Source organism: Tetrahymena thermophila (assembly GCF_000189635.1).
Source record: "Tetrahymena thermophila SB210 genomic scaffold scf_8254752, whole genome shotgun sequence".
NCBI lineage: Eukaryota > Ciliophora > Oligohymenophorea > Hymenostomatida > Tetrahymenidae > Tetrahymena > Tetrahymena thermophila.
Genome location: NW_002476512.1, coordinates 961,733 through 976,979, shown reverse-complemented (window position 1 = coordinate 976,979; position 15,247 = coordinate 961,733). Strand labels below are relative to the sequence as shown.

Sequence of the window (15,247 nt, the reverse complement as noted above, 5' to 3'; positions counted from 1 at the left end):
TAATTAAAGAAATTATTTAAAAATATTTATAAAAAAAATAAATTATTTTTTACTTCATATATTAGTTCTGTAGTTAAGAAAAATACTTGGTATTTTAAAAATATTAAGAAACTTCTTAATATTCTTGTGTCTAACAAACTGTAGAAATAAAATAATGATATCCATTCATTTCCTAACTAATATTTAATTATTTTTATTATTACTATCGTTTATAGGGAGGGATGTTTTTCAATTTTTTTCAAAATGTAAAATTTTTATAGGATTAAATGAGATTTTCATTTTATAAAAAGTAAAATTTTTAAATTATAACCCTATCTATTTAAAAAAAAAATAAATTTACAAATGTGAATTTAAGTTTTTAGTCAGCTCTATACTTTCCTTACGACTATTGAATAGTTACAATTTATTTATCTAAATCTTGTTCGTCTTTTTCGGGAGATGAAGAAGCTTGATTACAGTTTGTGCTAGCCATCTTACTTAAACTTTTTAATAGTGTTGGAGTAGCTTAGTCAAAATTCACTTCAGGATAATCCTTAAATGTTTAAGTTCTCTCATAAAATATATTTTTTTGTTTTATTTTTCTAGGTCTTCTATTAGATTTTATAATTTTGTTATCCAAATTTTAGTTTGTCTACAACTACTAAATTTATGTTTAATCATGTTGTTGTTATTATTACTATTAACAGTTAAAGCTTTATTCTACTTACATTTTATTTGGACTTTACTAATTTATATATTTGTCAAAAGAATTTTAATCACCATCTTTTTATTAATTTTTTTTAGGAGGACTATCACTATCTACTGTTTGAGGGTAATTTGCTATTTTAATAAATATTTAAGATTATTTTTTATCTTAAAGATAACCAAGTATTGTAGAAACTATCCAAATAAGGCTTTTAAAAGCTAAAATATATAATATTATTTAATATTGATATTTAATAGTAAAGCAATCTTCTTAAAATGGACCACTACACCCTTGTTTACAAATTATATGGCATTCCAAGCATTCATCCTGTTACTAGTCAGTATAATAATTTATCGGACAATCTGTATAGCAAGAGTTTTTCAACAAAAATAAATTAGGATTGCATGAGAGACACTTTTTAAAAAAAACATTAATTTTATTGAAAGCATCAAAAAATTTACTTCAAGTTTGGAAGATCCAGAACAAGTTTTACAGGCCGAATCACATTTTTAGCAAACATTACTTTATGGATTATTATAATAAGAATTATCGCAAGTTTAAACGCATTAACCATTTTGCAAAAATGTACCTTTTCCAAAATAATATCTTATATTATTATTTTTTTAAATTAAAAAAAAAAAATTATACCTTAAATACAACTTTTACAATTTTAAGAAGAAGGTCCAAAGCATGTTTTACATGAAGTATTGCATTATTTGCAAGAATTTGAATTTATATCAGGGTAATAGTTTGAATTACATTCTAGAACGCACTAATTAGTTGTTGGGTCAAAATATCTCTTTTATTAGCAAGATAAACAATTATTGGAAGCACTGCCACTGCAAGTATAGCATGTAGGATCGCATGGAGCACATTAATTATTTTAAGAATTACCATAATAGTTTATTGGACAATTAGATAAACATTAATTTTGATATAAAAAGAAGCTTGTTTAGCAAGATAAACAATTGATGTCATTAGGACCTGAACATGTGCTACATTTTGAATGGCAAGAAGAGCATGATTGATTGTTTGTATTTTTAAATTAATTTATTTCACATGTTGATACACAAGTCTTAGAACTTTGTTAGAAAAATAAGCTAGGAGCTAAACAACTTAAACAATTATTATTGTTAGGTCCATCACAAGTTTTGCAAGAATTAAAACACGGTTAACAAGTATTTGTTATAACATCTCCAAAATAGGAACCATCACATGTTGGCTTACATTAGTTATCTTATAAAAATAGTCCTATAAATAAAATATTTAATAAATAAATAAATTATCTTTAACTTCAATAATTAAGACACCGAGATATTAATACTAATTTCTTAATAATTATACATTTTTTGATTTAGTACCTTTAAAAATATGACAAAAAAAATATTTCGAACACTGTTTAAGCTTAAAAAAGTTATAATAATATTTTAATAAGATTACAAAAAGCTTTAATTTATACTACTTAAAATGGCATAATTTTTAGGGATAGCTCAGTGTTAATTGTATATAAAATAATAGTATTATTTTTATACCTGATGTACAGCTTTTACAGTTAGAAATTAATGGACCATTACATGTTTAGCAAGAAGAGTGACATTGCCAGCATTAACCAGAGTATACATCACTAAATTAATTAGAATTACAATTTAAAACACATTATTTTAATGTTTAATCTAAATATCTGCCATTTTGACAAGAAAGACAATTGTTGTTAGCACCACCATTGCATAAATAGCATGTAGGATCACATTGAGTACATTATTTATTTTAATTATTTCCATAATAGTTTGAAGGGCAATTTAAGATACATTAATTTTAATATAAATATGTATTTCCTGTGCAAGATAGGCAGTTTATGTTACTAGGCCCTGAACAAGTATTGCATGATGAGTCACAAAGAGAGCATGTTTAATTAGCAGTATTTTTAAATTAATTCGAATTACATTGAGTAACACAAGTTTTTGAACCTTATTGATAAAAATTTGGAGCTTAGCAGCTCAAGCAGTTTTATTTGTTAGGTCCATCACAAGTTAGACAGGTTGAATCACATGAATTGCATGTATTAGTGAGAGCTTCACCATAATAAGAACCATCACATTTTTGCTTACATATGTTATTTTGTAAAAATAACCCTTTTTATAGATAAAATTATTAGCATTTTAACATCTAAGATATTTTGTTATAAAATTATTAAATTACCTTATCTACAGCTTGTGCAGTTAGATTTTGATGATCCGTTACATGTTAAACAAGATAGGTCACATTATTTGCATGAGTTAGAGTTTAAATCAGGGTATTGGTTTGAATTGCAAGTCTATAGGCATGTATTTGATGTTGGATCAAAATATCTAGGTAATTGGCAAGAAAGACAATTATTAGGAGCAGGACCATTGCATTAATAACACGTTTAATCACATGCTGTGCACTAGTTGTTAGAGACATTATTAAAATATTTTACAGGACAATTCGCAATACATTAGTTTTGATATAAAAATGTATTTCCAGAGCAGGAGAGACAGTTAGTGTAGCTGGGACCTGAACACGTACTGCATGAATAATCGCAAAAAGAGCATACTTGGCTGCTAGTATTTTAATACTAAATTGCAGAGCATTAAGGTGCACAAGTTTTAGTGCTTTGTTAATAAAATGTTGGAGTTTAACAGCTTAAACAGTTGTTAGCGTTAGGCCCGTCACATGATCCGCAAGATGGATTACATGGTTAACAAATATTGTTATTCATTTCTTTTTAATAAAAAATTTTATAAAAAAGTAAAAAAATTTTTATTTACAATTTAATGGAAATGTGTTATAAGGGCAATTTATTATGCACTTATTTGATGACAAAAATAGGTATCCACTGCAGCTTGTACATGAATTTGAATCACCTTATTTATGATAATAAAAAAATTTTTAATATTCTATTTTTATAAGAAAAATAAAAAGTAAAAATAATATTTTAAATTATTTTTTTTTTTCCCTTTTTTCTATTGTTATGATAAATACCTGGAATTTAGCAAGTAAAACATGTAGAATCGCAAGCTGAGCATTACCAATTTGAGCTGTTAGTCCAATATGAAGTAGGACATGTATTTTAACAAGTTTTATTTGGATTGAGATAAGTATTAGGGTTACAACTCAAACAAGATGTACTATCCTCTTTTTAAATATTAAAATAGTTAGAATTTAAAATAAATAAAACCTTTAAATTGATAAATATCATTTAATGACTTAATTTTGTATTTAAATATATTTTTCTGTCATAAAATTAACTTTTGTTTTTTTTTTAAAAAATTTACAAGGTTTTGAACAAGTTTAGCAAGAAGGATCACATGGTTGACAAATTAAATTTTAATCTGAGGCATAACCATTTGGGCAAGTGGTTTAACATGTAAAATTATATAAATAATAGTTAGCTTAGCATTAATTACAGCCTTAAGCATTACAAGTTATACAATTAGAATAGCACTTTTATTAAAATTATTAATAATTAAATATTTATAAAAGCTTAAATTTAATTTACATAATCAACTAATACATAGAGCTCTCTAATTCCATAAGATTCTGTAAATGGATCACTTTTTAAATTACTTTTTATTAATAAACTAAGAGATGAACTTGTATGAGGAAATGATTATTAAATTTTGATAATTTCATCTTTGATAGATACTCTTCCACAAATATTTCCTACTCCATCGTTTATGTTTCTTTATGTAGTAAATATTACATTTTCATCTACAATTAATTGCACATTTTCATTATTCCATGAATCTATTTTATACAAAGTGTATCCAATAATCACTTTCCAATGAGGTTGCCTAATAAAAATTATTACAATTTTTATTTTAAAAATAAATGACTAAATTAATAATTTACAATCCTGTAAATTTTCTTTAAATGTAAGAATTTTGAGAACTTAGATAAGCACCACCTAGTAAACTGTACCCATTACATACAGTTGTTAGAGCTCTGCTGGAGGTGTTAATAAATCCTTAAAATCCAAAAGTGCTCAAACCAGATCCTACAATTTCACTCTCACCAAAATATGTATTAAACATACTCTTCAATAAATAATTTCCATCTATAAAGTCAATAAAAATTTACTCCTATAATTATTTAAGTATAAAATTAAATTTACTATTTGTTTATGATATAAAGTCAACACACTATTGTCCATTTTATGTAGAGAATGAAGGGCAATTAGCAAGACACTACCCATTTAACAAAGAAAATCCAGGCTTACATTAAGTGCATAAACCATTTTAGCAAGATTGGCATTGAATAGCGTAGCAAAAATCTTAAACACAAAGTTTTCCAGTAGAATCTTAAATAAAACCTGGTTAACAAGTTTATATGCAAGAATTATTCTGAGCATAATATCCGGAAATACATGTACAGGTATTTCCATTTTAAGTAGAATTGGGTGGGCAAGTTAAACACTGAGTTGCAGTAGGTCCATTGCAAGTTAAGCAGGAATCATGACAAGTATCAACATAGATATAAAAATTTCTAAATCCATAACCTTCATCTGAAATATCTGTATCTGTTTTTGAGTATATAGTAATATTTAAATTGGAATCTGTATGTGTTATGTTTCTATAGTAAAGCACTAACTTATCATCAAATAAATTTGAAGGAAGACAAGTTTTATACCCATTACTACAACAAACATCTCTAGTATAAGTATCACAATTTTAGTTAATTTATACTTAGATTGAATCATTGAGATCTAAAGTTTCGTAAAGTATTAGATCAAATCTGACAGAAAGACTCCAATGAGGTGGAATACCTGTGTATATTTTTGTAGAAGTAGTTGCGCCTAAACCGAAAAATCCCATTACACTTTAATTTGAAAACTCTGTTAAATCAGTTGCTCCACATTGTGTTACTGTAGCTAAATTCCATCCACAATTGCTACTTGTAAAGACTGAATTCAAATCTGAAAATACCAATTTTTCAGCTTAATTTTGCATTTAAAAATAATAGATAATAGAATTTTAAAAAATATTTAAATCTTTACCACCAATAGCTGTTTTGATTATGAGTATTATACAAAATATTTAAATATTTTTCATAGTGTTTTAGAAATGACAAATTATTTACTAATTAATATTATTATAATTCTAAATACTTTTTGATTTTAAAATAAAATATGTATTTGTTAATTTGTTTATATATTGCTTTTTTTACTTTTAAGCATATCCACTTAAGTATTCTTAAAAATGTCTTTTATTTGCTTTTGAAATACCTTTGTGAAATAAATTTTGATTACTCAGTTCTGAATAGTAATGTACACTTTAAATAAATACATTGTTTTCAATTTTAATTAAATTAATTTACAAATTATCAAATAATTTAAATGTAATCTTATAATAAAGGGTATATTTCTTTTTAAAGCATCATTAAATTAAAAAATGAGTAAGAGTTTTTTTCTACTGGTTCATATTTAAGAAGATTTTTTATACTATAAACAAGTTTATATAAAATAAGTGAATAATTATAAAAAGTAATAATAAAGATTTTAAACATTCTTTAATATAAAATCAATTTATAGATATTACATTTACTTTATAAAATTAAAAGTAATTCATTATTCTTTAAATTTAAAGAAAAAAAAATAAAATATTTAGTTTTTTACCACAATTTCTTTTTGTTAAATTGAGGTTAATTAAAATTTTTGTTTTCATTTTTTTCTAAAAGGAATGAGTAAGTTGAATTTAATCAAAAAAAATATTTCACGTTTATTTTTTTATTATTATTAATTACCACAATTTGTGTTTGCTAAATTGAAATTAATTAAAATGTATGTATTTTTTCTAAAAAGAAAGAGTAAGTTGAATTCAATCAAAATGTTAGATCAAATAAACTAATTATTATTAGGCAAATTGCTATGTAGAAAAATGCCAAGCGAATAATTCTTGATTTGAGAATCTATTTTTTATTTTTTAAATGTTTTAATTAATTTACATATTTTATCTCTTTTTTTAAAATTATTTATTGTTTGATTTTGGATTAAATTAATATCCTTAGAAGTTGTTAATAATTTAGATGTAAATTTATTAAAACAAGAATTATAAAATAAAATTAATGAAATATACATTTTATGTGAACACTCTAAATTTAAAATAATTAATAACTTTAATTTGTAGAAACTTTAAAATTGTTTAATGAAAGAATGGTGAAATTTGAATGATTTGAAGTGCTCTTTTATCTCAAATTTTAAAATATATAAAAATAATTATTTTTTTTTAAATATTTAAAAATTTAAAGTAAAGGAAATATTTATTGAATAAATTTAAAAAGAAATTCTCTTTATAAGAAATATATTTTATAAATTACTAAGGTAAAACATTATTCATTAATCTAAATATTTATATAGAAATATAAATCATATAAATAATAGAAAATATTAATAGCTAGTTCTTCATTTTATTTTTTATAAATATAGTTCATTCATTAAAAATTTGTAAATATTTACAAATTTATTTTTTGTTTCTTTAGCATTCAAGTATTTTATAGTAAAAATGTACTAAGCTAAGCTAAATAATTGCTAAAGTATAAGAATATCTATTGCAAAGATAGACCCATAAAAAAGACTCCAATTTTAGTCTTTCTTAAACTTTAAAGATTCAAGCTAAGGCAAAAACCAGAAATAGGCATGAATAGTCAAAATTGAAGCAAATAAAAATATAACTAAAAATATGAATTTGAAATGCTTTCTCAATAGAGCTTGTTGAAAAATCTTAAAAATATATTAAAAGGTCAAACTTATCATTAAAGCGATACTTAATAAAAGGTAAGAGTACTAATTCTTTAATTAAATAAATAAATTGTTTAAAAATATTTATATAAAAAATAGAATTATTTTTACCTCATAAATAAACTCTGTAGTTAAGAAAAATGCTTAGTATTTTAAAAAAATTAAACAACTTCTTGAAACTCTTGTATCTATTGAACTGTAGAAGTAAAATAATGATATCCACTCATTTCCTAACTAATATTTAATTATAATAATTATTAATATCATTTATAGGGAGGGTATTAGTATTGTTTTAAATGTATAGTTTTTTTAGGATTATTTAATAGATTTGATTTTGATTATATAAAATGCAAAATTTTAAATTATAACCCTATCTTTTTAAATTAAAAAATAAATTTACAATTGTGAATTTAAGTTTTTAGTCAGCTATATACTTTTCTAAAGGCTATTGAATAGTTTCTTCTTATTTATCTAAATCTTTTTCATCTTTAGCAAGAGATGAAGAAATTAGATTAAAATTTGTACTAGACATCTTACTTATGCTTTTTACTAAATTTGGAGTTCCTTAGCTAAAATTAGCTTCACAGATATCCTTAAATGTTTAAGTTCTCTCATAAAATATATTTTTGTGTATAATTTTTCTAGGTCTTCTCTTAGTTTTTATAATTTTGTTATCCAAATTTTAGTTTGTTTACAATTACTAAATTTATGTTTAATCAAGTTGTTGTTATTATTATTAAAAATTAAAACTTTGTTCTATGTTTATTTTTTTTGGACTTTACTAGTTTATATATCTATCAAAATAAGTTTAATCATTATCCTTCTATTAACTTTTTTTAGAAGGACTGTCACTATCTACTGTATGAGGTTAATCTACTATTTTGATAAATATTTAAGATTATTATTTATCTTAAAGATATCCAATTATAGTAGAAACTATCCAAATAAAGCTTTTACAAGCCAAAATATACAATATAATTTAATATTAATATTTAATTGAAAAGCAATCTTCTTAAAGCGGACCACTACATCCTTGTTTACAAATTTGATGACATTCAAAGCATTCTTACTGTTACAAATCAGGATAATAGTTTTCAGGACAGTCTGTAAGGCAAGCATTTTTCAAAAAAAATAAACTAGGACTGCATGAGAGACACTTTATAAAAATAATATTAATTTTATTAAAAATATCAATAAATTTACTTCAAATTAAGAAGTTCCAGTACATGTTTTACAGTTTAAGTCACATTTTTAACAAATATTACTTTGTGGAATCATATAATAAGAATCATCGCAAGTTTAAATGCATTAACCATTTTGCAAAAATGTACCTTTTTAAAAATAATATATAATAATAATTTTTTTAATTTTAATATATTACTTACCTTATTCACAACTTGCACAATCTGAAGAGGAAGGTCCAGAGCATGTTAAACATGAACTATCACATTATTTACATGAATCTGAATTTATATCTGGGTATTAGTTTGAATCACATATTTGAACACATTAATTTGTTTTCGGATCAAAATATCTCTATAATTAGCAAGATAAACAGTTATTGGAACCACTACCATTACATGTTTAGCATGTAGGATCGCATGGAGAGCACTAATTATTTTAAGTATTACCATAATATTTTATTGGACAACTAGATAAACATTAATTTTGATATAAAAAGGAATTTGCTTAGCAAGATAAACAGTTAATGTCGTTAGGGCCTGAACATGTGCTACATGTTGAATGGCAAGAAGAGCAAGATTGATTGTTTGTATTTTTAAATTAATTTATTTCACATGTTGATACACAAGTCTTAGAACTTTGTTAGAAAAATAAGCTAGGAGCTAAACAACTTAAACAATTATTATTGTTAGGTCCATCACAAGTTTTGCAAGAATTAAAACATGGTTAACAAGTATTTGTCATAACATCTCCAAAATAAGAACCATCACATATTGGTTTACATTAGCTATCTTGTAGAAATAGTCCTTTTAATAAAAATTAAATAATTTATTTAATTAAATTAATACTATATTTCCTCAGTAATTAAAGTATTAAAATACTAACACCAATTTCTCAATAATTATAATTTAATAACAAACCAAAATGGTAAAAGTTTAGGGGGTAGATTAGTGTTAATTATATAGAAACTACTGTAATTATTTTTTATACCTGATTTACAGCTTTTACAGTTAGATATTAATGGACCATTACATGTTTAGCAAGAAGAGTGGCATTACATACACTAACCAGAGTTGGCATCAACATATTAATTAGAATTACAATTTAAAACACATTATTTTAATGTTTAATCTAAATATCTGCCATTTTGACAAGAAAGACAATTGTTGTTAGCACCACCATTGCATAAATAGCATGTAGGATCACATTAAGTACATTATTTATTTTAATTATTTCCATAATAGTTTGAAGGGCAATTTAAGATGCATTAATTTTAATATAAATAAGTATTTCCTGTGCAAGATAGACAGTTAGTGTAGCTAGGCCCTTAACAAGTACTGCACGATGAGTCACAAAGAGAGCATGTTTAATTTGCAGTATTTTTAAATTAATTCGAATTACATTGTGTAACACAAGTTTTCGAACCTTATTGATAAAATAAATTTGGAGCTTAGCAGCTCAAGCAGTTATTACTGTTAGGTCCATCACAAGTTAGACAGGTTGAATCACATGGATTGCATGTATTAGTGAGAGTTTCACCATAATAAGAACCATCACATATTGGCTTACATATATTATTTTGTAAAAACAACCCTTTTTATAGATCAAAATATTAGCGCATTTAAAAATTAGGATAATCTGTGATGAAATAATTAATTTTTATTAATTTACCTTATCTGCAGCTTGTGCAGTTTGATATTAATGGTCCGTTACAAGTTAAACATAAAGAGTCACATTACTTGCATAAGTTAGAGTTTAAATCATGGTATTGGTTTGAATTGCAAGTCATTAGGCATGAATTTGATGTTGGATCAAAATATCTTGGTAATTGGCAAGAAAGACAATTATTAGGAGCAGTACCATTGCATTATTAACAGGTATAATCACAGGCTGTGCACTAGTTGTTAGATGCATTATTAAAATATTTTACAGGACAATTTGCAATACATTAATTTTGATATAAAAATGTATTTCCTGAACAGGAGAGACAGTTAGTGTAACTGGGACCTGAGCATGTACTGCATGAATAATCACAAGAGGAACATGTTTGATTGCTAATGTTTTTATACTAATTTGGATTGCATGATAATACACAAGTTTTAGTGCTTTGCAAAAAAAATTATGGAGCATTACAACTTAAACAGTTGTTACTATTAGGTCCGTCACAGGTTTTGCAAGATGAATCACATGGTTAACAAATATTGTTATTCGTTTCTTTTAATAAAAAATTTAATAAAAAAGAAAAAAAAATTTTATTTACATATATTTGGAAATGTGTTAGAAGGGCAATTTATTAAGCACTTATTTGATGTTAAAAAACGGTAGCCACTGCAGCTTGTACATGAATTTGAATCACCTTTTAATAATATTAAAATTTTTAATATTCTATTTCTATAAAAAAAGAAAAAATAAAACAAACATAATATTTTAAATTATATTTTTTCCTTTTTTATTTTGTTTTAATATACCTGGACTTTAGCAGTTAAAACATGTAGAATCGCAAGCTGAGCATTACCAATTTGAGTTGTTTTTCCAATATGAAGAAGGACATGTATTTTAACAAGTTTTATTTGGATTGAGATAATGATTAGGGTTACAACTCAAACAAGATGTATTGTCCTCTATTTGAATTAATTATTAAAAAATTTTAAGTTTAAAATGATAGTTTATAATTTAATTTTAAAAAAGAAATAAATTTACAGGGTTTTGAACAAGTTTAACATGAGAGATCACAAAGTTGACAAACTTAATTTGAATCGGGGGCATAACCACTTGGACAAACGGTATTACATTTAAAATTATAAAGATAATAGTTACTTTAGCATTTAATACAACCTTAAGCATTACAAGTTATACAATTAGGAGAACACTTTTATTAAAAATATTAATAATTAAATAAATGTAAAACTTAAATTTAATTTACATAATCAACTAATACATAGAGCTCTCTAATTCCATAAGATTCTGTAAATGGATCACTATTTAAATTACTTTTTATTAATAAGCTAAGAGAAGAACTAGCATGAGTAAATGTTTATTAAATTTTGATAATTTAATCGTTGATAGATACTCTTCCACATATATTTGCTACTCCATCGTTTATGTTTCTTTATGTAGTAACTATTACATTTTCATCTACAATTAATTGCACATTTTCATTATTCCATGAATCTATTTTATACAAAGTGTATCCAATAATCACTTACCAATGAGGTTACCTAATATTTATTAATACAATTTTTATTTTAAAAATAAATGACTAAATTAATAATTTACAATCCTGTAAATTTTCTTTATATGTAAGAATTTTGAGAACTTAGATAGGCACCACCTAGTAAACTGTACCCATTACATACAGTTGTTAGTGCTCTGCTAGAGGTGTTAATAAATCCTAAAAATCCAAAAGTAGTTAAGCCAGATCCTACAATTTCACTCTCACTAAAATATGTATTAAACATACTCTTCAATAAATAACTTCCATCTATATAGTCAATTAAAAATTTACTTCTTTATTTGTAAAAAATGTATAAAATTAAGTTTACTATTTATTTAAGTTATCAAATCAACACACTATTGTCCAGTTTATGTAGAGAAAGAAGGACAATTAGCTAGACACTACCCATTTAATAAATAAAATCCAGGCTAACATTAAGTGCATAAACCATTTTAGCAAGATTGGCATTGAATAGCGTAGCAAAAATCCTAAACACAAAGTTTTCCAGTAGAATCTTAAATAAAACCTGGTTAACAAGTTTATATGCAAGAATTATTCTGAGCATAATATCCAGAAATACATGTACAGGTATTTCCATTTTAAGTAGAATTGGGTGGGCAAGTTAAACACTGAGTTGCAGTAGGTCCATTGCAAGTTAAGCAGGAATCATGACAAGTATCAACGTAGATATAAAAATTTCTAAATCCAAAACCTTCATCTGATATAGATTAATCTGTAATAGATTAGATAACAATTTTTAAATTTGAATCTGTGTGTGTTATGTTTCTATAGTAAAGTACTAATTCGTCACCAAACTAATTTGAAGGAATACAAGTTTTATACCCATTATAAAAAGCATCTTTAGTATAGCCATCATTATTTTAACTATTTTAGTCAATTTATACTAAGATTAAATCATTGGGATCTAAAGTTAAGTAAAGTATTAGGTCAAATCTGACAGAAAGACTCCAATGAGGCGGTATACCTGTGTACACTTTTGAAGAAGTAGTAGCGCCTAAACCGAAAAACCCCATAGCACTTTAATTTGAAAACTCTGTTAAATCAGTTGCTCCACATTGTGTTACTGTAGCTAAATTCCATCCACAATTGCTACTTGTAAAGACTGAATTCAAATCTGAAAATACCAATTTTTCAGCTTAATTTTGCATTAATAAATAATAGATTATAAATTTAAAAAAAAAATTTAAGTATTTACCGCCAATAGCTGTATTGATTAATAGTATTATCCAAAATATTTAAATATTTTTCATAGTGTTTTAGAAATGACAAATTATTTACTAATAAATATTATTATAATTCTAAATACTTTTTGATTTTAAAATAAAAATAAGTGTTTATTAATTAGTTCATGTATTTCTTTTTTACTACAAACCCTATCCAATTAATTATTCCTAAAAATAACTTTGATTTTTTTTTTTTGAGATCATTTCTGAAATAAATAGAGATTACTTAATTTTGAATAATCAAGTACACTGTAAAAAATAATTTGTTTTCAATTTTAATTAAATTAATTTATGGAAAATGATAAATAATTGAAGTGTAATCTTTTTATAAAAGATATTTTTCTTTTTCTGTGCGTCTTTAAATTAAAAAATGTGTAAGCAATTTTTTAAAAAAAGCATATTTTTTTCTGCTAATTTATATAAAAGTAAATAAATGAACAATAATAAATAGTAGTAATTAAGATTTTAAACTTTCTTTAACAAATATAGATTTAATAAATATATTAGTTACTTAAATTTTATAAAATTATTATAAAATAACTCAATATTTTAAAGAAGAAAAAAAAATATTTAGTTTTTTACCACAATTTCTTTTTGTTAATTAAATTGAAATTAATTAAATTATTTGTTTTCATTTTTTTCTAAAAATAAAGAGTAAGTTGAATTTAATTAAAATAATCAATCAAAATTTTTATCATTAAAATCAAACTAGTGTTGCTGTATGAAAAAAAAGGTTATCCTTCATAATATTAGCTTTTTTTCATTCTAATTATTATTAAATTAAATCTGTCTAATACATATATTTATTATAACCCCTTCATAAATATATTAAAATGATAAAATTTTGAAACAAAATACTTTTTGGTTTAATATCCTGAGCTCATTTAATAATTGTTTTTTTATTAATTATAATATCTATTTTAATACTTAAAATTTGCTCAAATAATTAAAGCTCTAAACCTTTTTTACTAAACTAACAATTTTCATGCAAGTATATTATTTACTGCGCATGCACATGCAGTTTAAATTACTTAAGAGTACATAATAAAAAAATAAAATAATTAATTCTTTGTTAAATATATCCATTTCTAGTTTAAAATAAATACATATATGTAAAAATATATAATCACCTTATTTTTTATACAAAATATTAGTTAGCTAAAAATTTGTATATTTTAGCACTACTACTTTAATTATGTAAGGCATTTAGGTATTTAATAGTAAAAATGTACTCAAAAAAGCTTAATAATTATTAAAATATGAAGAAATCAACTAGAAAAAGTGATCCATAATAAATACTCCATGTTTTATCCTTCAAAAGTTTTAAAGACTCAAGCTGAGGTAAAAACCAAAAATACATATGTATACCTAAGATTGCTATGAAAAAAAATACAATGGTCGATATAAATTTAAAAGATCGTCTAACCAATACTTATTGAATAATCTTAAAAGTTTGTTTAACTACTAAACCGAACAATAATGCAAAAATTATCATAAATTGTAAGTTCTATTTATTTATATTATTAGTTAAATATTGTTTTTAAACAAATAGATAAATTTACCTCATATACAAATTCAGTAGATAAGAAAAATGCTTAGTATTTTAAAAATATTAAAGTTGCTCTTATAAACCTAGATGCTTCTGTATCATAAAACTAAAATAATGACACCCATTCATTTCCTAACTAAATTTATAAAAAAATTATTAAAGTCTATTTTATTAAAGTAAAAATGGTTTATTATTTGTTTCAATTTGTATTTTTAAGTAAAAATATCTTATTTTTTTGTTATTTTTTTAAATTAAATACTTGAATGAAAAACTCAATTTTTTAAATAAAGTATTTACTATGGTAAACTTAAATATTTGATTAGGCTTATACTTAATTAAGGGAGGTAATTTAATTTAAACCCCGCTTTTATTTAATACTTTTTGATAAGAGGTAAGTTAAGAGTTAACAAAATTATTCTATGTAGGTACTAATTAGCTTCCTGTTTTAGTAATAGAAAATTAATTTGTATCAAAATAAGGTAATTAGCATTCAAAAGTCTATTAAGATCTATCATAAAAATGATGTCTGTAAAATTTTTATCTCGGTCTTCTATTTCCTACTCTTTTCATTTAATCTAAATCTACTTTCATTTAAAATTACAAATTCAATGTTTAA

At 23.6% G+C, this 15,247-nt stretch overlaps 2 protein-coding genes across 2 annotated transcripts; both read right to left on the bottom strand. All coding sequences in view use genetic code 6, as the record gives it.

The window, feature by feature from the left end:
• Window positions 1–54: 54 nt before the first annotated feature.
• On the bottom strand, window positions 55–5,655 carry TTHERM_000115543 (zinc finger lsd1 subclass family protein; the record flags this gene model as incomplete). Its single annotated transcript, XM_012796255.1, has 12 exons — window positions 55–138; window positions 341–1,099; window positions 1,147–1,274; window positions 1,334–1,936; window positions 2,218–2,817; window positions 2,885–3,427; window positions 3,475–3,570; window positions 3,689–3,841; window positions 3,982–4,150; window positions 4,206–4,500; window positions 4,559–4,763; window positions 4,821–5,655. The coding sequence occupies 12 exons, from the start codon at window positions 5,653–5,655 to the stop codon at window positions 55–57; spliced, it is 4,470 nt and encodes a 1,489-aa protein (XP_012651709.1).
• Window positions 5,656–7,665: 2,010 nt separating this feature from the next.
• On the bottom strand, window positions 7,666–13,007 carry TTHERM_00115540 (zinc finger lsd1 subclass family protein; the record flags this gene model as incomplete). The annotated part of the gene is made up of 11 exons (XM_001010751.3): window positions 7,666–8,598; window positions 8,646–8,773; window positions 8,828–9,430; window positions 9,615–10,217; window positions 10,296–10,838; window positions 10,885–10,980; window positions 11,093–11,245; window positions 11,325–11,493; window positions 11,548–11,842; window positions 11,901–12,105; window positions 12,167–13,007. 11 exons carry the CDS (start codon window positions 13,005–13,007, stop codon window positions 7,666–7,668), a joined length of 4,569 nt encoding a protein of 1,522 aa, XP_001010751.3.
• Between the last annotated feature and the right edge of the window lie 2,240 nt (window positions 13,008–15,247).